This window comes from Leuciscus leuciscus (genome assembly GCF_965113295.1).
Source record: "Leuciscus leuciscus genome assembly, chromosome: 5".
Taxonomy (NCBI): Eukaryota; Metazoa; Chordata; class Actinopteri; order Cypriniformes; family Leuciscidae; genus Leuciscus; species Leuciscus leuciscus.
Genome location: NC_138729.1, coordinates 19,713,438 through 19,739,461, shown reverse-complemented (window position 1 = coordinate 19,739,461; position 26,024 = coordinate 19,713,438). Strand labels below are relative to the sequence as shown.

At 36.5% G+C, this 26,024-nt stretch overlaps 2 protein-coding genes across 4 annotated transcripts in view; one reads left to right on the top strand and one right to left on the bottom strand.

Annotated features, from left to right (window-relative positions):
- homer1b (homer scaffold protein 1b) overlaps window positions 1-13,494 on the bottom strand; it is a 37,633-nt gene extending 24,139 nt beyond the window's left edge. Inside the window, exons 1-2 of the mRNA XM_082171725.1 lie at window positions 7,732-13,494; window positions 732-802 (exon numbers count right to left, since the gene is read on the bottom strand). Of these exons, the coding sequence (XP_082027851.1) occupies window positions 732-802; window positions 7,732-8,090 (430 nt within the window). The 5' untranslated portion in view covers window positions 8,091-13,494. The remainder of the gene's footprint in view (window positions 1-731; window positions 803-7,731) is intronic.
- A 2,124-nt stretch (window positions 13,495-15,618) lies between these two features.
- On the top strand, window positions 15,619-25,958 carry tent2 (terminal nucleotidyltransferase 2). Of its 3 annotated transcripts, XM_082168682.1 has the most exons (16): window positions 15,619-15,735; window positions 20,243-20,396; window positions 20,495-20,608; window positions 20,738-20,996; window positions 21,349-21,463; window positions 21,571-21,662; window positions 21,778-21,841; window positions 21,939-22,005; window positions 23,363-23,439; window positions 23,512-23,640; window positions 23,772-23,815; window positions 23,909-24,045; window positions 24,537-24,628; window positions 24,749-24,828; window positions 25,244-25,344; window positions 25,434-25,958. In XM_082168682.1, the coding sequence occupies exons 2-15, from the start codon at window positions 20,275-20,277 to the stop codon at window positions 25,316-25,318; spliced, it is 1,467 nt and encodes a 488-aa protein (XP_082024808.1). In that variant the 5' UTR covers window positions 15,619-15,735; window positions 20,243-20,274; the 3' UTR covers window positions 25,319-25,344; window positions 25,434-25,958. The 3 variants fall into 3 exon arrangements, with proteins under 3 accessions (XP_082024808.1, XP_082024806.1, XP_082024807.1); XM_082168680.1 differs by having other exon boundaries at window positions 25,244-25,958; XM_082168681.1 differs by having other exon boundaries at window positions 15,624-15,735; window positions 20,238-20,396; window positions 25,244-25,958.
- The last annotated feature ends 66 nt before the right edge of the window (window positions 25,959-26,024 follow it).

Below are 26,024 nucleotides of genomic sequence, written 5' to 3'. Positions count from 1 at the left end.
TAGTAATATGCGCCTATAGGCAGGTCAACCCAGTCTATTTCAGTTGCCTCAAAATAGCAACATGACAACAATGCGCCTGAACACACCTCGTTTTCAGACCAGCGGACAAATGGGCAAACATCGTGGCGCAGGATTTGAAAATGATAACTGCGTTGGGCTGAAACTAGCAAAAAACACTTGCGTCGCGCCTGGCGCCTGGGGTATGATAGGGCCCAAAGCTGTTCTCACGTGAACGCTGAATGGCCGCTAACGTCTGGAGCTCGCATCTCCGAAAACGTCTAAACAAATTGTCAAATATGCGATATGTTTATTTATAAGTCGCATATTTGAGGTCTAAATAACTATATTCTCACCTAATAAACTCTTAAAACTACATTCCGTGACACAACAACAGAAGTATTTGTAAAATGATGGTGTTTTGCCCGTCCGCCGTGACACTCTCTGTGAGAAATGCTGCAAGTGGAGTGATACAAACAGTGAAACAATTCCCGTGGTGATACTAGTAGAATATCACATGGCTGGAAAAGGCTCTCAGCCAATCAGAACATAATATAATACAACAATCCGTGTGGATTTAATGCCAAGGCACAAGGATGGAGTTTAAAGTTAATCAGTGATCAGTTATGGAGTAAGTAAACAGCTCATATGCTGTTAAATCAGGGGTCTATCTTAAAAATATATAAAAAATGTCTAAATGAGATGGTCAGAAATGGATGCTCACAAACACTTGCCTTCAGTACATCTCAGGATGTTTCCTGCGTTATAAGCCTGTGAAATGTTATTGATGAAATGACGACAGTCACTGCCAGTGAATGTGTTTGTGTGGGTGTGAAACCGAGAGCAAATAAGGAGGGAGGAAAGAGCGAGAAGGAGAAGCAGAGAGAGAGAGAGAGAGGAGAGAGATGCACTGTGAGTGTCGCACAGATTCTGTGGATCTCACAATCATAATTTGAGCATCCAGAGATTTAGAAAGTCATCAAAATCCTCTCACAGAAATCACATTCTTAATAAGTACCAGATTTAAAAAAAATAAAAAATATTTACCAATAAAATTACATAGATTTCATATCATGGAGTTCCAATGGCAGATTTTTTTTTTACTTGTTTTAAGCATAAACCTCATATTTTTATCTATTTTTTTGCACTATAGTTCTTCAAGATGGGGAATGTAAAACATGAAATGGATGGATGCACAAAGCATAGCAATCCACGAAGGCTGTGTGGATAAAAGGCCTCGAGCGCTCTCATACTCCCACACACTTCCAGAACAAGGCCAATTGGCCACATACAAACGTGTAATTTCAAGCGAGAAAATCGACAGTGGGCTACCACTGTCAGCTTCCTGTGTGTGTGTGTATGTGTATGTGTGTGTTACACACATGTTATACAATCATTGGAAGGATGAGTGCTGTTCCCTCTATTCTATACTTCCAGTATTCAGCATTTCCACGGATATTTAAGGTTGACCTACAGAGCACAACAGTAGGATTCTGAAAGTAAAAATCCTATTCATTTTCAATTGCATATACAGTATGCCTTCATGGAAACCAGAAATAAATTTTAAGCAATGAATATATCTGGTGAATTGCTACACATAATCCTGAAGAGAGATCCACCAATCATGAAGTTGCTGTTACCATAGTAATAGGAATCACAGGAATAGAGCAGAAAAGAGATAGTCCACATGCCCATAGTTAATTTTAGTTCTCAGTAGTCTGAAACAAGCATCCTTTCAGCCAAATACTCAAATGGTTATTAACTATAAAACTGTGGTCAAAAAAAATTTCTCCATGTAACATTTAGACATGACAATTATGACTAGATTAATATTATCACAATTTGGGGAGGAAAAAAAAATCTGGGTGGTGAAATGATTATTGAGCAGCAAATCAGCATGTTATAATGATTTCTGAAGGATCATGTGACACTGAAGTGACTGGAGTAATGATGCTGAAAATTTAGCCTTGCAATTAGAGGGAAAAAAAAAACACATTTTAAAATATATTCAATAGGAAAACTGTTATTATAAATTGTAATAATATTTCATAGTATTACTGTACTTACGGTATTATTGAATACCGTATAAATACAACCATGAGCATAAGAGACTCCTTTCAATAACATTAAGAATATCTTCCCAACCCCAAACTTTTGAACAGTAATATTTTTAAATTGCGCTCTATTCAGACACCTCTGTAACACTTTACAATAAGGTTTCATTAGTTACCATTAGTTAACTACTTTAGTTAGCATGAACTAAGAACGAACAATACTTCTACAGCATTTATTAATCTTAGTTACTGTTAATTTCAACATTTACATTATTAAAATCAAAAGTTGTGTTTGTTGAACTATGAACTAACTTGAACTAACAATGAACGACTGTATTTTTTATTAACATAGATTAATAAATACTGTAACAAATGTATTTATCATGGTTAGTTCATGTTAGTTAATACATTAACTAACAAATGAGGCCTTATTGTAAAGTGTTACCGACACCTCTAATAAGTGGTGAAACTGAGCTTTTAGCATAGCCTACATAAAGAAAAAATTAAATCAACAACACTTTCAGTAGCAAATAGAAATTTAATGGGAAGCGACCAGACACACTACCCTATAGCAGCAACTTTTGCATGGGTAAGCAGCTCATTATTTTCTTCAGAAAATGTCCAAATATAATATTCAAATAATTAAGATATTTAGCAACTAGACTGAAGGTTTTCTAACAAATCCATGCTAGTGTTTGCTAATCTGCATCAGCGTGACTGATGTTTGCGCTGTGCCTAATGTACACATTAAGTGGGTTGAACCTAATGAAGTGATGAGCATGTGTATGTGTGGAAGACGAGCTCAGGAACTTCACAGTTTGAGCTCTTGTGTACGAGCTGCTCAGCTAGCAGAACGCTAAGTACGCTGGAGCTGGTATTTGTCTTTATTTTCAGATGCAGACGGATTGGCTCGACGAGAGCCCTAATCAGAGTCCACGCAGCCTGCTGTATAATCACTCACTTCAGGATTGTAATTGCATGTGAACAGCTGAAAGCTGTGCAGTGGGAGGACAGCAGCGAAGAACAGCGCTGAGGCTAACGTTGTTGTTGGAAGAAGCTGTCCGTTTCATGCCACTTTTGCAATCTGTCAGGGGTTAAAAGAGAGCAGGATGTCACTCGCAATAATAGCCTAGCTGTTAGCAACGCAATTTTGTTTCCGGCACATGGCATTTGCTCTTTTCTGATCATTTAATGTCACATCCGAAGCAACAAGATACTTATAAGTGCTTTTCACACTGCGCTTAACCTCGGGACGGGTTATCGTTATTTCAAACCAACCAATCATGTGCCTCATGTTCCCGTGCTTTGAACAACACGTGTTGTATAAACAGGTTATGTTTCAGCATTTGAGGAAAAAAATGACAAATGGTGCTGGAAAACGAGAAGAGTTTAATTCTTGCTTTTATAGTCTCAAAAGTCTATTCAGTAAAACTTGATTGACAGTCGACAATATAAGTATGCGCCATGCTAGAGCTTTATGTAAACAGGTCGCGTGCTGCGTTCATCCAATTAATGATACTGGCGCACCACAAATATTCAACCAAGGGTTTAGGAACATACAGTGGGAAATGTCAGCTGAAGAATAGCAAGGATTAATTGTTAACCACAGGTAAATTGTGTAAAAGCAGTGAGATGTAATGTGAAACATGAAGCAAGATAACCCTGGAATCCATTTACCCAGGGATAGAATGACCCAGGGTTAACTATTTCAAGTGTGAAAAGCCCTATATAGGAGTTTAAAAAAAAAAAAGAATCTTTTAGTTAGCTGTAGTTACACTATACGCTATATTCAAAAAGTAGACAAATGCCCGGTTTCATAGACAAGGCTTAAACTAGTCTCAGACTAAAATGCATGTTTGAGCTGTTTTAACTGAAAGCAACTAAAATAAGTCAGTTCCATATTTTATTTTATATTTTTTAAGGCATGTTTATAAAAGCTACTTAATGTCCTAATTTAACTAAGGCCTAGTCAAGGCTTAATCTAAGCCCTGTCTGTAGCCTGGGAAAACCCAGACAACTTCCGGCAAATTTAGATTTGCTCGAGAAGTAGTCTGGCAAAGAGCTCATTCAAGCCCATTTCCATGGCCTAGAAATCGCGGCACCAATCAGAAACGTTGAGGCGGGCTTTACACAATGACGATCGCTCTGATTGGTTTTAGGTCTATCCAATTGTCCCCAGAGGCATTTGAGCGATGTCCGTTGGTGAAGCGCATCAACTTTTAAATGCATTATTATATTCAAATTGCAAACATATGAGGACAGTCTCCATGAAAGACCCACTGGCAGATGTACGTGCTACTACATTTCTCTCCGAAACGGTAGGAAATTAAATTAGATTTAATAGAGGATTTTAACTGTGACAAGATGATTGACAGGGCAGTTTACGTGACAGGATGCACGCGACAGATCCGTCTGATAAATATGACGAAGTAGTATGTCCCAAAGCTTGCCTACTTTTTTGCTACACATTCAAAAGTAAATACCTTTTCTTCACAAAAAGAGTACATACTTTTATGGCGTAGTGTAACTTAGGACGCAGCATATGGCTTTACACGATGACGATCGCTCTGATTGGTTTTGCGCCCAGTTGCATTTGAGCGACGTCCGTTGGTTACGCCCCTTTGGAAATGAGTTATTAATGCAGCTTTGCCAGACCATAACTCAGTTACTACTGAGAATGGTCTGGTTTTAACCAGGCTACCCTGTCTGTGAAACCAGGCCTAAATTTCATACTAAATTTAAATGTAATTTTAAATATATACCTCCCACTTCTACACACTAATTTACATAAATAAATGTAGGCTGCTAAAGAGTTACACATATGCTGCCATGATGAAGATGAAGCAATAATGTTGCACAGGGACCTGATTGTATTAATCAGTCAATCATTTTTTAACCTGTTCATTTATATGAAACATTCAAACAAATCCATTCTCTAAAAAAATGGAAAACAGTGATGTAGTATGAAATACATCATACTACACTACAAAAAAAAAAAAAAAAAAAACTAAACAAAAAAAAAACATAGCATGTAACTGGAAAAGCTCAGCTAATGGCAGCCAAATTTTCTCCAACAAGACAAAATGTAGAGCAGGACTGAATTTAGTCAATCTGGAATTGATTGGATTGTTATTGTTTGCTATTGCTGTGATCTCATGCGAGTGACAGGTTGTCCTGCCTCACGCCATGGTTGGTGACTTTAATAAATTGGCAAAAATGTAAGGAGGAAAGGGCTCAAAGAAGAGTCCAAACTAAAAGGAAACTGCATTTGATCAGATACCGTCAAGTGAAGTTATATCCAAGATAATGTGAATAGCACTCAGCGAATAGAGACCTTCCTGCTCGCTCTGCTATTGCCTATTATAGGTCAGCGGTGGTTCAGATAAAGACCAGGCTTAAGTGACAAGTCTCTGTCATTCAGAGTGACAGGTCCACAATCAGTTGAAGAAAGCCAGAATAAATTGCAGGGGTGGAGGGCGAAAACACAGGCATGTTCAGAACTTAAATATTATGTCAGGCTTAACATGAGCTCTTCAATCAATGTAGCATCCAGCTAATACCTTTAGCCACTGTGAGCATGACTTAAATTCCCTGAAGGGCTCAGAATGGACTTAAGATCAGACTCTAATTACAGCTGCTGTGTTGACCCCATTCCCTGTCCCAGTCTCATAAGGTACAGTAACATTTAAATACATAATAATGCAACTGTGGATCCCCGTATTGTAATACAACCACCTAATTTCTTAATAAAAAAGGTACGGCGGTGGTGCCATGGGACAGAGATCATATCAGGTACTAAATGGTAAGCATTTCTATGTACTTGGTATTTAGACGATACTCCAAAGTAATTAAAATAATATTCTGGAATTACCATGGTACTTTTTTTTGCTAGTGTTGATAGTTACCTACAGTATATCAAGCTAAGACTATTAGTTGTATATTTAAAAGGTTTCTGAGATGGCAAATGACAACTAAACTTATAAAAATAATTAAAAATGTCATGTGGTTTAACCATCAAGTAAATAGCAATAACACATTTTCCTTACACCTTGAATATATAGACGTCTTAATAATAATTTTCAAAAAGTTTTAAAATATATTTTTAAGGTAAAAAGTATTTTTACTAATTAATTTGGTAACACTTTACAATAACGTTTAATTTGTTAACATTAATATATTAACTAACATGAACTAACCATGAGCAATACATTTATTGATGTTTTTGTTCATCTTTGTCAACGTTAGTCAGTAAAAATACAGCCGTTCATTGTTTGTTCATGTTACTTGACAGTGCATTAACTAATGTTAGCAAATAAAACTTTTGATTTTTATAATGTATAATTAATTTTGAAATTAACACTAACAAAGATTAAATGCTGAAGAAGGGCAGATCATTTCCAGTTCATGTTAACTAATGTAGTTAACTAATGAAACCTTATTGTAAAGTGTTACCATTAATTTATTTAAATAAAGTAAATTAAGTACGAATTATTAATTCATAAATATCGTTACATATTTGGGAGTACCACCACATGATTGGGAGTTCACAACTCGATTGTCATAAAATGTAAAGTTTTAGGACTAACTGACCTTGACACACAGTCATAATGGTTTACAGGGGTCCTCTCAATTTCATTATTTTATTGAGACATTTTTTTTTTACTTTCCGTGCCCCAAAACATAAGAATTATGCTCGTCATAGAAGATGTGTATTAAAGTCATTGTACTAAAGATTGTACAATTAATATATAATGAATATTTTTGAAAAAATAGATCTGCTCAAAAAATTGTCGTTGACCCTATGGTATGTTTAAGGTCTACACAAAACTCAACATGGATCAAACAGGATTAACTGCTGAACAAACAGTGTGCTTGTGTTGGTGTCAACAGTCACAGTGCAAAGTGCATTGGCTCACATGTTATTTCTGTCTCTGAAACCAAAAGCTACGGGGAGGGCTGAGCATCCCAACTCACAAGCACATTCAGACATACTGCGGGAGCTATTTTAAAATCCTCCTCTGCTAAAGTCGAGGAACCGTCAGGATAGGGTTATGACTGCACATGAAACACTCCATACAATGTTCATATAATGTTTTTTACATACTTTTGATTTATGGGCTAATTGGGTCCAAGGGTTTGTGATTTGACATGCAAAACCACATGACTGCTTTCTACAGTGAGATTTCAGGAGGATGGTGGAGACACATGGTCTGTAGTGTTCTGATGCGAAGTATTGTGGACAATTACACCATCTGCATTAAAATAAATGGGTGAAACTATAAAAGCCTTAAAGTAATAGCCAACGGTAAGATGGATGGACTAACTCTAGCGGATGTAGAGTCGCTACCACTGTCTATTGATGTTTCCTGAAATATTGGGCCATTACATCCACTGTGTAAGGTTGCACAGCAGTGACCAATTCAAGTGCATGCTGCTCTCCACAGGGAGAGCGAAATAATCCACTTCTATCCCAGAGAATATGTTTGATAGGAATCTCTAGCAGGTCGGTCCTCTGCACACTCAAATCTGCTGCTAATTCAACTGAATGCATCAAACACACATTATATTTTTGAGATTTGGAAGGCATTATCAGATGCTTTTCCTGAACCAAAGACAATCCTTTAATCTCCACCATACTGAGAAGAACATAATATTATAGGACCTGTTTCCCAACATTCACAATGGATGCTTCCCTACAGTATACCAGCGAACATAAATCCACATCAGTTTTTTTTTAAAAGACAAAAAAACACACCACTTTACCTTTGATCCATCCAAGCTGATGATCCTGTACACGTTCCTGGTACTGTCATAGAAGTAAGATACAGTGACCGCATGTTTGCTGGTGGGCATCCAGTTCTTCTTAGTGCTGGGGTCTATCTGGAAGACGTGTGCCCGGGTGCTGTAGATGGGCTGTTCCCTGAAAGGTAGGAAAAAAAAGTGGTGAACCTCTTTGTGCCTGAGCACCGTTGTCTCTCCGATTCCGCCAGGCGCGCTGGAACGTCCCGGTAGACGGATCACCATTTCTTCAGCCTCCATCTTGCTGCTGATCACCGCTGCTTGAACCCAGGTAGAAACCTGGGTCTTGCCTAAGCAGTCAGACACATTGGTGCCCTGCTAACAGTGCAAGGCGACCATTCAACGCCCTGCTGATATGGAAATGCCAGCTGTTTGGCTGGGGCAGTGTGGGACGGACACTAAATATAGTCAGGGTCGCAGTAATCTGTGCAGTCCCACCCCTACTGACCTGATCTTTGCTGTTGGAAGTTGGAAGTATAAGGGCTCTTTTCCTAGACACCCTAGCTTAATTTGATAATCACACATAGACAAAGGTAACGTAATTAATAGATAAACTAATGTGCATTATTTCTTTTAGTCTAAGAGTATGGGTGGAATTTCATAAACACCCCAGCCAAGTTTTTCAATGCTACATTTTAAGGTTCCGATAATGACACAAAAGAATAAACTCTGCAAAAAGATAGTTTACACAAAAATCTAAATCGTGTCATCATTACCATTTCAAACAAGGTTTCTCAAAAGATTTTTTCCATACAATGAAAGTCAATGGGGTCGAAAACAACACTGGACGTCACTGACTTTCATTGTATGAACAAAAACAACACTGAGACATTTCTCAAAATTTCTTCTTTTATGTTTCACAGAAGAAACAAAGTCATAAGAGTGCAGGTTTGGAACAACATGAGGGACAGTAAATGATGACAATTTTCATTTTTGGGTGGACTATCCCTTTAAGCAATTAATCACCTTGGAGGCCATGCACAGAGGAAAACGAAGGTCAGTTTTGTGAATGTTATCATCACTTTGGGCAACAAAAAAACAGAAAACCATGTGGACCACAAGCAGGAAGGAATAATCACTCTAGAATAATAGGCAATCATTGCTAAAGAGAACAAAAGAAACCTGGAGCCCGAGTCAGATGAGCTGTCTCACTCTGAACTTTCTCATTCTTCTTAACACAATTACAGATTTATCCTCATTCTAAGTGATACATACATGTCATCAGCAATTCATCAGCAATTAGCATTCACATGGCAAAACTTCTCAGTAAGGTTCAATTAATGAGGTATAATAAACTAAAAAAGATTTTTTTTTACAGCATTTATTAATATCAGTTGCACTACAGAAGGTAAACATTAATACATTTTCATTATTGAGAGTACATAAAAAAAAAATAATAAAAAAAATCAGTGTTCAAAATGTTTTTGCCATACCCTCATTTATTATGGAAAGTTTACAGTGATGATTTGGTTTAGTGGTAGATTTCAGATTCATTTCAAGCAGTAGCGAAGTAAAAAAAAAAAAAAATCCAAAAAACAACAACAGCGCAAGTAACTTGCATAGAGTTTTATGTTTTAACCATAGAGATAGAGGTCTAATATTTTTAGTGTACCTGCTTTTATGTTAATGAAATGAAGGTAACGACAGATCTTTTCTTCTGTTGTGACTTACATTCGTGTGTAATGGATTTTCAAAAAAGAAAAATGTAGGACGGGTACTTTTGGTTGTTGATTGGATTTTGAGATGTGGGCGTTGCAGTCAAGAGCGGAGGCAGATAAACATGAGCTAAATGATTGGAGAAGTCCTACATATGTCATGTCACCAGAGAGAAGTCTGTTGTTTTCACCGGAAGGTCCAGTTATAACATTTTGATTTAACATTTTCTTAAATGAAGCACATGCACAGATGAGTTGTTCACAATAATACAACCTATAAAATAGGTTGAATTTTATTTCATGCTGACTTAAAAAAAAAAAATCTTGGAAACAATGAAATCAATTCATTGTTGATTCATGTATATTCATGAACTATTGTTAATTTATCATTTATAATTCATACAGACAATAAGTAGAAATTAACATTGACCAATATTTAAGTGCTGTGGTTCATGGTGATTTCATGTTAGCTACTGCAAAGTTTAAAATATTCTAGCTGACCCCCTGAGTTTTTTAAGGCAACCATTATTTTTAGAACGTATCTCCTAATTATTTTCATGGCGACGCATCATGCTTGTCATGTGACACACTGCAGCCAGCGCCAGCCAAAGCTCAAAAGCACATTTGAATTTAGCAGTTGATCACGTGATGCACTGAACGCTCCAATCACAGCGGTGCTAGTACACGTCAAAGGGATAACAATATTAAAGTACAGAACCTCATTGTAAAGTGTTATTGGACAAACTTACCAATATTCAAAAGATCCTTATAGGGACAACTAACAATTGCCTCAGGCTCAAAATGACTTACAATCTCAGCTTTATCTCTGGATACATAGATCAGATACGACTAGGAGGATTACATGGGAAGTTCACTAATGCCCTTCAAGTTTCAGGTAAAGAGAAATGCTTTGCTTCAAAATCCAAATCCAAACACAGAGTACAGTATAGCCTGCTCATTGACCCTTCCCCAACATACTACTTTAAAAGCAACTGGCCTCAAATCAATGTCAAAGGGCATATGTCTCCACTACTGTATGCTCAGTCATCCGCAGATGGAGCTTTTCCATAGCATTCCCATACCCTACACTCCTCTGACCCAATTCCACAGATAACACCCTTCAAATCCCAGAAAAAAAATCCCATTCAATCCCAATTTACTCTAATATTTCATGCATCTTATTAAAACATAGGATCAGAAGCGGGAAGTATAATGGGGGAAAGGGGGAAACATAACAAACACAGACGATTGCTCCTATTCCCAGGATAATTAATCACCATATTCAATTGCATTAGCGTGCTTCTAATCAGCTGCTGCTGGGCTGATGTGCAGGAATGAGAGAAATTGAGAAGGAAAAGGAAGGAAGAGGAGCAGGGATAGCTTAAGAGAGGCGAAGGAGAGAGAGAAATGCGGAGTACGGAGAAGTGCTTACGCTGCACCGTGGAGGCGGAAGATCTCTGAAGAGCATCAAAGGCTTGTTGCATAATTAGCATTTAAATTCGATTAAAATGCAGTTGCATTCACCATACATGAGTGCTTCACATGACATCACATGCTTCCATATAGGTCATAACCATTTAAAATGTAGTAACTTAAAATGTTTATATTGTGAATGCAATCCATTAGCCGAGCTTATTGGGACATTTCCATCCGAATTTGTTTGTGTATAACCCACACAAGTAATGAATTAAAGGTACCCTTAGGGAAAGAATGAAACTGTAAATAGACTGGAACATATTGCTACATTATTGCAGCTGACTATTTTATTTCTGATTATGGTTAGAATGTATTTGCTTATGTACGTGTTTGGGTTCCATTTTCTATAATACATGTTCTCATATTGTTATAATTATGGTGTGGCAAACGTATTTGGTGTATATTAGAAAGAAAAATATATATATTTATCAAAGTAAAATAAAAATGTTTTAAATTGTAATAGCATTCTGTGTTGCTAAAACAAAATGTGAAATGCATTAATTAAATAATGTACTTAATAATAGCTTTTTCATTTCCATGCAGTACTGAAATGAAAATGTGTTGTCTTGTATTAAAAAAAAGGCATTTATATATTTGAGCAGTGTACTGTATCTGTCACACTATATGAAAGAAAATGTGAAAAAATAGGTTAAAACACAAACTATTCCAGTATCTTGTGTTTTTTCCTTAGTAGCCAAACAGAATAAACGTTATGATTTTCATATCTTGTTTGCTAAGATTTTTCCATTTCATGTTTCATCAATTCATGGTTGAATGTCAACCACCCACACAGAAAACAGGATGGGGGAACAGCCTGAATTTAGAAAAGGAAAATGAAAACTAGATTTTATACCTAAATGTTTATTAACACACAAACCCTCAGAGCAATCTGAGAAAATGCGAATGTTACAAGCCATTATTAAACTATTTTGAACAGATTGGTCGTATCATCCATTGGATTCAACAGTCAGAAGTATCTTGAAGCCAAGACTGTCCGATTTTGAATGTAAGTGATGTGGTCAATTATATAAGGAATCAAAAGCAGACAGTTCTGTATTAACATCAACACTGTTGATCTCACAACACCCACCCACCTTCAACAACCCACCACCATTCAGAGCAAGCAGTCTTTTTCATTTTCAACATCTGTCTTTCTGACCAAATAATAGAGCAACAATAAAGAAGACCAAACTTCTGCCACACTTCAAACTTGAGTGATCTGTAATAGCATATGGACATATGGATAATAAGCTATTTTGTTAGTTACATAACCTGGTAGTGTGGTCAAGTTTGACTTTGAAAAGGTGCAATCATACCATTCAAATCATCTGTCCTAATAAGCAAAATAAGCTAATTGGATCACTTTTAATTTTGCAACAATGCACTGCTTATGAGGAAAAATGTTGGATTCGTTCAGCAGGCCTATTACTCCCAATACTGTCTTAACAACGGCTGTTCAGTAATGTTAGCGAACTGCATAACAACCAAACACTTTATAGCATGTAATAAATTGAATTGTGTGCCACTGAATTGAGTAGGAAGTGGGAATGGTTTTCTCCAGAGTAATATACTCCCAGAACAGCCATTGAATCTTTCAACGATTATAATTTAATTAAGAATGAAGAAGAGGGGACTTAAAGCAATTCAAGTTTAAAAAAAATAATTATTATTTATTAAATGGAAAATGCTTTGCCACCACAAGAAGATCCATCTTTATGTAATAACACATTTAAATGAAAAGATGATCACTTCCAGACGTTGACCAAAGACTACCCAGGGAACAATTTTGCGATTCTAAATAATATCTACATGCGGCGGGGTGCCAATGGAGAAGATTTTAGGTCATAGAGACCAGAACAAACTGTAAGCAGAAGACCCTTTAAGATTGAATAGCCTTGTATAGGGTCACCTTTATTTAAAATCTATATTTCAGATCAATCTCCAGCTGAGCTTTGGAAATTCCACTTGCATGTACAGATATATCAGATGTCATTGCCAATATTGGCTTCAAAATTGTATTGATGAGGCTGTGCCATGCAGCGGTGCTCTGCTGAAATGTAGATTACATAAGCATGACGAGATTAAAGGCCTTTGGCACTGCAGCACATCAGTATATGAAATTAGCTAATGTTCATTCTCATTCAGAGTACATGCTTGTTATCATTTGCCAAAAAAATAATACACGCGGCTATCCAACAGACTGTGGTCTCAGTGGTCAAAAATGGGCGACCCAGTGAATGAAGAATAAACGATTAATTAAAAGTGTTTCCAAATAAATGAGTGTACACACTCGCATAATAGTGTGGGTATGTAAAAGAAAAACTGTATCACAACATATTTGAACACATAACGCACATAAATATATTCAGCATTATAATAAATTTTAATGCACAATATTAAGGGCACTTAAGGCGTTCATGAACATGAATAACTGCCCTTACATTCTGCCCTGTCCTCATAAGACCGGTGATAAAACCGTCATCAGGCTCTGCGCTGCCAATTCCTATACGTTTTGCTATGTACATGCAACTTACCCCATGTTGATGTTTTTCCCTGCCGAGACGAGATGCGATTTGTGCTATTTACAAGCAACTTACCCCATGTTGATGTTTTTTTCCCTCCTGAGACGAGATGCGTTTTGTTGATCACCGAGTTTCTTCTTCTGGCTGAATGTAGAGGCTTTGGATGCGGTGCGCGCGGTCAGTCACATTATGAGCAGCGGCATTCTGCGTCTCTCATTACGCGCTCTGTATGTAGGCTGTCAGATGCACTAAACGAATCCCACGGCGAATAGCCCACCAATACTGCCCAATTTTAGCTAGTTTGCAAAACGACGGGCTCACCTCGCATCTCTGCGGTTAGAATATGTGTTTTTGAAGAGCGCGAGGTAACGGTGGCGCTGGGGTGCATAAAGAGCCGCTGCCTCTCTCTCAGTGGGCGTGTGTGTGTGGCTCTAAAGATGAATCTGCTGTCAGTCGATGGTCATAACACACATACCACACAATATCCCACAACAACGCCCCCTGGCACGCTCTTCTCCCATTAAAAAACACTTGCCACTTTTTCATCGTAGGATTTTATGTCAATCATCATAATTCACATTGATTAGCCTATTTCCTTGTCATAATTGTATTGAAATGTAAATAAAATTGAATCCTATTTACTGGTTTTCAGTATTCGTTTAAATCTGAAAATCTCTTAAAGGGATAGGCTAGTTTACTCAAAATTGAAAATTCTGTCATCAATTTACTCGCCCTCATGTTTGTTCCAAACCTGTATGAACTTCTTTCTTCCGTTGAACACAAAAGAAGATATTTTGAAGAATATGGGTACCAGTTGACAGCACCCACTGACTTTGTAGAGAACAAAATACTACTGAAGTCAATGGGGCCCATCAACTGTCTGGTTACCAACAGTCTTTAAAATATCTTCTTTTGTGTTCAGCAGAAAATATAAATTCATACAGGTTTGGAACAACATGAGGGTGAGTAAATGATGACAGTGTTTTAATTTTGAGGGAACTATCCCTTTAAAATTATCAAAACTTATTATGAGAAATGAAGAGTTAACCTTTTCATTTCTAACCCCCTTTAAACGCTATTTCTTGTTTCCTCCGAGTGTAACCAGGGATTTTATACCCTTGATTCTGGACATCTGTCTTTTTCTCTCTGTCTTCCTCACTTTTTGTCAATAACAAAACTAGCAAATGAGCTGTTGCACAGAATTATCACACAGCCATAGGCAGCAGGCCGTAGGCTGATCACAGTCCTGCTGATATTCAGTACAACAGCATTGTAGCCTAATGTTGCTTTTAAACAACAGTTAAAAAATCAAGAGGTAATATCTGTGTTTCAGACAAAAAATGTGGATGTTAGCTTTGTATATTCTCTGCCAATGAAAATTGTTCTGAAAGAAGAAGCAAGCATCAAGCTTTCATCAAGAAACCCTCCCAGTTTGAGAGTGAACCTAGAGCAGAGGAAAATGCCCCAACTTTCAGAAAAGCCTCTCTTCACCCCAGGCAAATCCACTCCACTTTCATTTCCACTTGCATAGTCTGGAACACAGTGAACAAAGAATAGGCCTACAGTTAAAAGTGGAATGCAGTGAACAAAGAGCACAGTGAAGCATAAAACACTGTGAAAATAGAATACAGTGAAAACCGCCAATGCTACAGCTTTGGGAAAATGGCAATGCGAATGTACAAATATTTGTCACAACGACAACAAAGATATGAGTTTATATGCTTTTCAAACTGAGCAACTGCTGGAGTGTAGTTGTTATAAAGAAAGTAGCCTAGTTAGCAAGTATACAAAAAAAATAGCCTACAACAATAATAAATTATCTTTAAAATGTTGAACTTTGAGATATGAGCTTTGTAATTTATGCTGTAGAAGTAATATTCAAGTAATGTTTACCACAGGCCCATGTTTACTCATAAATTGAAAAAATAAATAATAATACATCCATACGAAATTTCCAAGGAAAACAATGACAATTAGCCATCAGTGGTCACTTACAGATTAACTTCACGGCAGAACACATATTCTTTTTTAAACATAAACAATTTCATTCATTTTATTTTAGTGTAGAATTAAAGACATGTTTTCCTACCACCCCATGTGTTGTCGCACGGGACTTTTATTTTGAAAACATAGGCTCGCGTGCGCAATGACCCGGAAACAGAGGATAGGGTGTTTTGATATTTTTATACGCGCTTGTTCTTCTCTCTCTTACTAAACCTGCCTTCCACACTGGTGAGTTTCTTCAGTTATTATTACATAGAAGAATCGTATACAGTTATTATAAACATTTTACAGTTGGTCTTAAACAGTTAGCTAGAAAGCAAGCAAAGCTAGCAAATTGCTATAATGTCTAGCGCTCGTCGGCTAACGTTAACGTTAATCGGCTGCTATAATTTATTTTTTGTTACTTACTTTAGTGATCGTTTCCCAAAACGATCACTTAGGTAAGTAACAAAAAATAAATTATTATTTATTTCGTCTCTCATTACGTCATTACACCACGAAGATGTTAAAATCTCTCAATTAAAATTTAATCACGAGCCACTGTAAATGCTGTGATTTTCCACTGACATGCTTGGGTGTCGTTAACTTTACAATGGACATTGTAACAATTAAAACCACAGATAAAATGGACTTAGGTAAAGTTGGTTTTATATTCGCACATTCTCACTTTTTTTGCTTAAAAACTGTCTCAATAACAAGCGCAATAAAGCACATTTTTGCAAAATAAAAGCAGCTACATGATCTTTAGGACAAAGATGGTGAACTACAACACTCTCCACAATCGATCAAAATGGGCAAATATTGTTTTAATGGCATACAAATTCAGTGAACATTCAATGTGTGTGGTAAAGAAGATAGGGACCGTCTAAAAAGTAATTTTTTTCCATTGTGTGAAAACAGACAACTACATTTTTGCAAAGTACAGATGTACCAGCAAATCTCTCTCACATTATGTGTTCTAATGCTATTGATTGTACTTTAGCAACAATAAAAAGTGCATTATAATGATTGTATTTAGGAAACCTGCCTCACTGTACATAATGTACATAAATATTTTTTGAATAAAATTACATTAATTCACCAAAGGGATTTTTTTACTATCCGAAGGTTGTAGCATGTTCCCAGTGACCACACTGACTTACTACAGGTGAAATTTTGACAAAAACTCCCTTACTGTACGTACAGTTGACAAATATGTTTTTTTTAAAAATTACTGTAATTCACCCTAAGTATTTTTTCGTGTTCCAAAGGGTGTAGTGCTTTCCTAGTGACCAAACTGACTTACTACAGGTGAAATTTTGACAATACCTCCCTTACTGTACAATTATCAAACATGTTTATGTACTGAGCATATTATTACATATGTTTATTACATATGTTTATGAAATAAACTGTAAATCACCTATAGTGTTTTTTTTTTATCCCAAAGGTTGTAGTACTTTCCTAGTGAAAGCACTGACTTATTACAGGTGAAATTTTGACAAAAAGTCCCTTACTGTACCTACAGTTGACAAATATGTTTTTTTTTAATTACTGTTATTCCCCTAAAGTATTTTTTCATGTCCCAAAGGCTGTAGTGCTTTCCTAGTGACCAAACTGACAATACCTAATAATACTGTTTTACATAATAATATAATGCTGTAATTTTTTTTTTTTTTTTAAGGTTGTAGTACATTAATAGGGGCTACATTATTATTAACAGTAGTGACTGAACCTGTACACATTGGTGCAGCAAATCTGACAGATAATGAACAGTAAGATCATGGAGGCATTCAAGATACTGTACAGTGCACTGTTTAATTTCTATTATCTTTCTAATTGTTCATGGAATACCACTGGGATTATCCATAAAAGTTGTAATTAATTCCTCGTGGTTAGAGTAATATTTCAATTTCACCTCTTCAAAATTTTGCTGTTGTTGATCCTCTCTTGGTTTAAGTTGTTCTGACATTCGGACCCTGAATTTAGGCACGTCGTGACCTTCCACACTTGTAGTGATTGTAATGAATAGTAATTGGACCAATTTTTGAGTCTGTAGGACCAACTCTATAGCGCCACCACCAGTTAAAAAATGCAACATTAAAAGGGTTATAGCTTTTGAACCCTTTGATGTAGATGTGAATGTAAATAGATGTAAAATGAAACTTAGTACACCTGATTCCACTCATTATGGTAATCACAATCAATATCTTACAATAAGACTCTGCCCATTACATTAGTGGCCATTTTGAAAAGTACAGTGTTCAATTTTTTGTGCTACTCCTCATTCAAATTTTGTTACATTTTTCTGAAAATTGGCTCAGATGATCTTTGGACCGAGCCACACAGAAGTGACTGAACAGATTTTTTATTTTTGCTACCGTTCCCGATATATTTTTCTCCAAATTTGACCTGTATTTGTTGCCTTATGGTAGTTAGCTCAGCATGCTAATTGGTTAGCATGAACCATGAACCATTCCGGTTGTGGGTTTGAATGCTGTGTGGCACATTCCCAGATCGCAAGAGGTATTGTGGCCTTAAGTGGTGGAAAAGTTGCTTCTGTTCCAGACATGGTGCCTATATGTGAACGAACTCGATAAATACAACATGCAGCAAATTTATACAAAATTTTTTCATTTTGAATTGCTTCTCACTTGAACTATTGGACCTTCTTCATCTTGCCAAAAACACAACTTCCCAGTGGCGCAATGATATGAGTGACAGGTATCTGACCCAGAGATAATGGGTTCGAGCCCCACGTGGCATGATTTAAAAAAATTGTGTGTAATGTTGTGTCATGTCGATTCCTTTATTATTCAACGTTGTACTAATCTTTCTTCCTCTTGGATTAATGTATGTCTTGTTCATTCTATGTTCATTCTCATCTGAACTTCTGTTCATTTTGAGTTCATTTTCACCTATACTTCTAAACCAGCTCTTTTTTCTTCAATTTCTGCTGTTTTTACTATTCCTGCTCTTGCTGCTGCTTCAGGGGCTTGGCCCCGTATCGCTGCTTGCAGCTATATTTCCACTTGTTCCTGTAACCTGTAACCAAGAATACTAACACACACAGACACAGTTTCTTCAAGATTGGATTTGGTGAGGAGGAGAGTCTTCTCAAAACATTAAGATAACATGTTCTTTCTCTCAAGGAGAGGATACTTTAAATCTAACTGTAAAGTAAAGACTTTAACTAAGAAATGGTCTCTCAACTATAGGTTTCAATGACTCCTGAGACCATTGCTATCAGGGTAGCCTAGAAAAGCAGATGGATGTAGTGACACCTGTTAAAGAAGTCATCTTCATCATTTCATCTCTGGAAGCCAGGCTAAATGAGCAAGCACTGTTACTGCATTCCTGGCATGGGCCAGACCCTTACGTTACACCTCAGATATCAAATACAGACATTTAAAGGATACATGAAATAACATTTTCGATAATCACACTGATAATTTCTATAACAAAGTAAAATCTCATAAGCCTAGAGAAGTCATTCAACTCATTTGATATATAGAAGGAAAACTATTGATTAATACCTTGATTATAATCACTCATTAGATATACATTGAAGCAGCAGTGTGTTCCAGAAACAAAAACTTAACTTGAATCATTACAATAAGGGTGTTGCTTATTTATAATGTTGAAAATATGATTAACCTAAAATATCTGCATTTTTTTAATCAATGAAAGAATTGTGTTGTACAAGGAACAGCAGTTCTAATACATACTTTTACCTAATACATTTATCAAAGTTAATTGAGTGATCACTAGGAACATACTATAACCATTGGAACATGAAAAAAGGAGAAATTACAGTATTTTTTAAATAATAATATTGTTTGTACTATACTTACAGTAAGGGAGGTATTGTCAAAATTTCACCTGTAGTAAGTCAGTGTGGTCACTAGGAAAGCACTACACCCTTTGGAACATGAAAAAATACTTTAGGTGAATTACAGTAATTTTTTTAAAACTTATTTGCTTATTGTACGTACAGTAAAGGAGGTATTGTCAAAATTTCACCTGTAGTAAGTCAGTCTGGTCAATAGGAAAGCACTACCTTTGGAACATGAAAAAAATCCCTTTGGTGAATTACTGTAACTTTTACTGTAAAGGTACAGTAGCCTACACAAAAGTACACTAAAGCAGTGTAGGTGAATACGCAGCAAATATCAAACCTGAAACAATTTTTACCCTGGTTGGCAAAATTTCTTTTTTTTTTTACTTGACTATGTTCATGGTGCTGTCCACGTATGTGGTAGGCTACTGAGGTCCTACATGATCAAGTCTGCAACTTGGGTAAAGTTGGTTTTATATTTGCATATTCGTGGAGTTCCACGTTCAATATCTCGTGAGCTGAATATTGTTACTACACAAATAACATTGTTTTAATATTTAAATCTTCCTCAAAACGAGCTTTCCTTCGGGTTTGCACTTTGCAGATGGTCCCTTCTTAGCAGCCTGCGCATAGAGATCAATGTATTTTGTCCAGTGCGAAGGAAAGATCGGTTTGAGGAAAATTATGTTGTAGCTTCTGGTGTTTTATCTGTAGTTATATGTGATGGGTGTTTTCTGTAGCAACAATGTCTAGTTCACGAGTTATTGAACGCGTAAGTCCGCGAATGTGCGAATATCGAATATAAAACCAACTTTACCTAAGTATAAAATGGTTAGAATAACAAATAGAATACAATCTGTTTTCACACTGTTGTCAGACATCTGTTTATTTGTTGTGATATTGTTTGTGAAAGTGCAGGCAGTAGATTTTTGCTCTGGCTGAGGAGGAGGATGTTCCCTAGAGCTTATGTCTTCTCCCATAAAGATGGGCTATCTGAACATTTATTCCAGCACATTCTACCTCACACTGTGTCTCAGCAACGGAGAACTGAAGGCCATCTGAATGTAACAAAGTTAGTGAATATTCATCAGTGAAATGACATTGGTTGTGTGTTCAGTTCTTCAGATATTCTGTGAATTCATTTGATTAATTCATTGTCTATCACCTTAGCTTCAGTGGTCCACCAATGCATGTTCCTCGTTTGATTCCAACTTACCAACGGACACCAGTGGAACTGCCAGATGTCCATTGCAGTCCAAATAGAGTAACAGGAAGCAACAGAAAGTGAGCAGCACTGTGGCATTTTGAACACGTGACCACAAACCACTGGAAATTCTTGTTGCTAATCTGTATTTCAATCAATGGGACGTTTTAAATTCTCTGCCTTAAGCAGCATGTCTTTTACTGTGCCAGGAGAAGGAGACAGAATCACAGTGAGAATGACCTGAAGAAACAGCGCTTCAGTTCTCCGGGTCCTAGCAACCAGCCTGCCAGAAATGCCAACTTTGCCTCCCAACCGGTGGCTGGACCAGTGACGGACAGAGACGCGTGTAATTCTTATATCAGTGTCCCCGCATACTCATCTCCCACCTCTAAACCAGGAGGCTGTGTGCCGTCTTTGAGAGAGGGATCCCATCAGATCACCTTAAACCCATCGTCAGTCAGTGATAAGGTGAATGTGCAGATAAAAGCCATAAATTCTGACTGACTTACACACTTAAAACTAAAGGTCTTTATTGGCATTAATGCTTCCATGAAGAACCTTTCCATGAAACATTTCCATTGCACAAAAAGTTATTTATAGTGAAAAGAGTTCTTTAGATTATTAAAATGTTCTCTACACTAAGAAAATAAGAACTGTTGACTGAAAGGTTCTTTTGGAAACCCAGAATGGTTCTTCAATGGCATCACTGTGAAAACCCTCTTTTGGAGTCTAGTCATATTACCTTTATTTGAGGCAAAGTGTAGAATAGAGAAGTACATTTATTTTTTACAATATTATATTTATTGTTCTTTGCCCACAGCTAAGTCAGCAGATTCTCGACCTGTTTCATGCTTGTGAGCAACAGAGTGATGATCTGGAGAAGAAGGAAAATTGTCGAGCAGTGCTGCAGAGGGACATCCAGACAATCTTCCCAGGTACATTACACTCATTTTTGCAGAAATTATTATTGGGATCTTCTCTAGTCATAGCGTTATGTGCGTTCTTCATGAAATTGAGCTACTTTTCTCTACTTTTGGTATAGGTGCACGAGTCTTCTTGGGCGGGTCATCTCTAAATGGCTTTGGTAGTCGCACCAGTGATGCTGATCTTTGTCTTGTCTTAGAAGAAGGAACTGTAAGTGTATTCTAGAGGATGAATGCTTTGTGTTTTTATTCTGTCCAAATGGTTTCTATACTAATTGTTCGGGCTTTACTGTCTTAGATTTAACTCTCTACATACTCCTCCGTAGGGAAACAACAGAACAGATGCGGTATATGTTCTTAGTCTTGTGAGGAAATTGTTTTACCAGCTGTGTAAGTGTTTTGCCATGAATTTGTCTACATTGGTTTCACGTTCTATTCACATTGGCTTTGTTACGTTCACTAATATGGCATGATTGCTGTTTCACAGCTTACATTGAGATGCCTCAGCTCATCAGAGCCAAAGTGCCCATTCTAAAGTTCAGGGACAGAGTCAGGTAAGTCCTTTAAACTTTTGTGTTGTATAAATGACTGTTTAAACAATAGTTTTTAAAGGAACCGTATGTAAGAAATGTAATTCAATTAATCATAAAATGGCCCTGATATGTCACTAGACATTAAGAATTCATGTTCATTTCAAATACTTATATCACTGACAACTGTAGTCCGGCCAGGATATTGTCATTTAAAAGTGAAGTTGCAGCCCTCAACTGATGTTGATGTTGTCATGTTGTGTTTTGGCCTGATGCTCCACCCTCCACCTATCTACCAATCACGAAGTCAGTAGTGTTTCGGCATCCGGGTTGCCAGCTCTGCTCTAGTTACCACAGCTGCAGCTACGAACGTGTCGGATAAAAAATGCCAGCCTATCTGGCAACCTCGAGTCAGGGGGGAGGGGGAGGGGATACACCGCTCTACAGTAATTTGAAAGTGATTGCAGTACCAGTTTTGGCCACAATCTTACATACGGTTCCTTAAAATAAATGTATACTTTCATTTAGCAAGGATGTATTAAATGGATAAAAAGTGACAGTAAAAACTTTTATATTAAGATTTCTATTTCAAATAAATGCTGTTCTTTTAAACTTTGTATTCATCAAAGAATACTGAAAATACCACCACCAACAAGAAAAAACTAAGCATATTAAGCACAAATAAAACATTGATAATAATAAGAAATGTTTCTTGAGCACCAAATCAGCATATTAGAATGATTTCTGATGGACATGTATGGAAGCTTGTTTCCGCCACAGAATAAAACATTTGAAAAGATAATTGTGACTTTTTATCTCAGATTTGCGAGTCATTAAGTCAGAATTGCGAGATATAAACTAACAATTGCGAGAAATAAACGTGTAATTCTGACTTCTTTTTTTCCGCAATTGCCAGTTTGTATCTCGCAATTCTGACTTTATAACTCGCAATTGCGACTTTATATCATTCGATTCTGAGATAAAAAGTCAGAATTGTGAGATAAAAAGTCACAATACATTTTTTATTCTGTGGTGGAAACCAGCTTCCATAAATCATGTGCTACTGAATAAATTTTTAAAATATAATTAAATTGAAAACAGCTATTGTACAGTGTAATAATAGTTAACCGTTTTACTGTTCTATTGTATTTTTGAACGAATAAATGCAGACTTGTTGAGCATAAGAGGAACATTTAAAAAGTCTTACTTAACCCAAACTTTTGAACAGTAGTGTACTATATACAAAGAATGACAAAGACAAATGTAGCAGACAAACAGGTTTGGTTGTTTGCTGGGAAGTCAGCAAAGACAATGTTATCTGAAAACAAAAGTTCAATACAACAGCTAACCACAGTTTTTCTGGAATTCTTTTGCATACCAGTGGTGTGGAGTTTGACTTGAACTTCAACAACACTGTTGGTATCAGAAACACCTTCTTACTGCGGACGTATGCCTATGGTAAGTTCAGAATTGTCTAATTGAGATCTTTGTGAACATTTTTAATTGTTTCTGGTTTTGTATTTATTTCAGTCGAAAAACGTGTCCGTCCTATCATCCTTGTAATAAAGAAATGGGCCAATCACCACTGCATCAATGATGCCAGCCGAGGAACGCTGAGCAGCTACACACTGGTTCTTATGATCCTGCACTACCTTCAGAGTAAGGCTTTTTTGGGGGGGGTTGTTAAGATCTAATGCACTAAACTATTATTATGAGTACCAAATCTGCAAACTTAGAAGCTTTCTTATGTTATGCTTTTGTTCTGTTCTAAATGTTTCTACCTCATATAGCCCTTCCCGAACCTGTCATTCCATGCCTCCAAAGGGATTATCCAGTGAGCAAATTATCTAATAAATTAATGAATGAATAAATTATGCATATATTTTTTTCCTGCTTTTTAAATTCTTGCTGAAACCACTTCTTGCAGGAATGCTTCAACCCTAAGATGGACATTCATCTTGTGCCAAGTGGACCAAGCAATATTCCGGCCTTTGTGTCTAAAAACCAGTCATCACTGGGAGACTTGCTCTTGGGTTTTCTGAAGTACTATGCCACTGTCTTCAAGTAAGTAACATTATTGATTTCATAGCACAAGTCAAACCTATATTTAGGGCAAAACAAGAAAACATTCTAAAAATATCCTTCTCTAGTAAGCCATTAAATGCATGTGGAAATTAGTTTTAGTTCACGCATTTTGTATCCCACCTGATTTACTTTGTCGTCTTTGAATTTTTAGTGCAATTGCATAATAGGTGTCAATCAAATGCGTAATATTTCTTTTCTAGTTTACATAGCAGGTTAGATTCACCTGTTATAGACTGGGGCCAATGCTGCTAACAAAAGCTAACCTAAATCTAAGCCACCTGCAAGGCTCCTGTTTCATGTCACTTTGCTAGATTGACAACAGCAGATGAACCTCTGCCTTTCCCTGGTCCAGATGGCCTGCTCTAATGTTCATAACACTTGATATGTGCATGTGCTTCTTTGAATAAACAAGTCTGAATGCATTGACATTGACAAGCATGTCTTTACGGTTCATTGTGATGTTTCCACAGATGGGATAAGTGTGTGATCTCTGTGCGTGAGGCAAAAACTTTCCCCAAGAACCGCTGCCGAGAATGGAGAGAGAAGTTTGTCTGTGTAGAAGGTACACATTCACAGAATCTTTGTACATCATGCACTGAAAGAATGCGCAAGTATAACAGTGGTTTATTGTTATTAACGTTTCTTTATCCCTTAGAACATGAATATTTATACTTTGTTTCAGAGCCATTTGATCGTACAAACACAGCCAGAGCCGTTCATGAGAAAATTAAGTTTGATGCCATTAAAGCAGAATTTACAGAGGTAAGCCTCCTTATGTCAGTGTTCAAATATAAATGTTTAATATTAAAATATAATACATTTTTAATTATGAATTTTTAATACATATGATAAACTAAATTTGGTAAAGTCGCATGTCAGTGTTAAATGTTATACGGTATAATATTTCATGCATTATGCCATATGTAGTTCTATAAAGGTTTCTCAAAAAGTGAAATCTGAAAAACAAGAGTCTTCTTGCAGTATATGCATTTATGCTCCATAATGCATGTTCTGTTTTAAGAAAGCAAAAGATGTCATGAGGAATGGGGAAATAGTGAACTGGAATGTGTAGTTACATTTGCAAAAATATGTTTCCGATCTTATTCGTGAACAAACCTTTTGCAACAGCATTGAGTTCATGTTTGGTAATGTAAGCTCTTTTATTGGTCATTTACAGTCCTACCAGGTTCTGCAGCTGAGAAAAGATCTCAACTGCATCCTGCCCCTCAAAAACACAAGACCAAAAAGATAGCAAGACTTAAGGCTGCCCCCAGATAAGTAAGAATGAACATATAGAATGGATTAAACCTGGAGTCCCCAAATACCATCCTGACATTGTGAGAAGAAATGCTTTACTCTTTTACAAGGGCTTTTGGATATACTGGACGTTTTGGAATGTGTTGAGCCAAATCCAATAAGCTGACGGGGATATAATCAGGTCGACCCTGAGCATCAGTGTCTATGTTTGAGATGTACATTGTCATGTATCGTCAGAGACTGAGCAATATCTTTTTCCCATATGGAATACAGTTTATATTCATTAAATAAATGTACTGTTCCAAAACATTTATTTTGTGAGCAATTTTTGGTTTATTAGCCAGTATAATCATTTTTCAGCTCACTGAAATAAATAAAAGCAGAAAAATAGTCTAATCTTGCTTTATGCACAACTTTTCTGTCTTTCTGAGCTTTGTTTTCCTCAAAAAACCAAAATTCAAAAAAAAAAAAAAAAAAAAACAATGAAAAAAAAAAGTTCCTGGCCAATGACTACTTTTACATGAAGATTTACAGTGTTGGGTTTTCTGTTTATGTTCTGTCATGTTTGTATAGTTGTATATGTACAGTCTTTTAAATGTTTATTTAAATAATTAAAATGTCACTATGGAATTGTATTTTGCCTTTTGTCTCCAATTTAGTGTTCTTCTATTTCTCTCTCTTTTGTTTTTTTGTTTTTTGTT

Excerpts from the sequence above, each read along its gene's own strand:
- tent2 (XM_082168682.1), top strand. The coding sequence starts at position 20,275 with ATGTTCCCTAGAGCTTATGTCTTCTCCCATAAAGATGGGCTATCTGAA. Across the intron at positions 21,663-21,777 it reads TTGTCTTAGAAGAAGGAACT|GGAAACAACAGAACAGATGC; the intron begins GTAAGTGTATTC and ends ACTCCTCCGTAG. Across the intron at positions 24,046-24,536 it reads TACTATGCCACTGTCTTCAA|ATGGGATAAGTGTGTGATCT; the intron begins GTAAGTAACATT and ends ATGTTTCCACAG.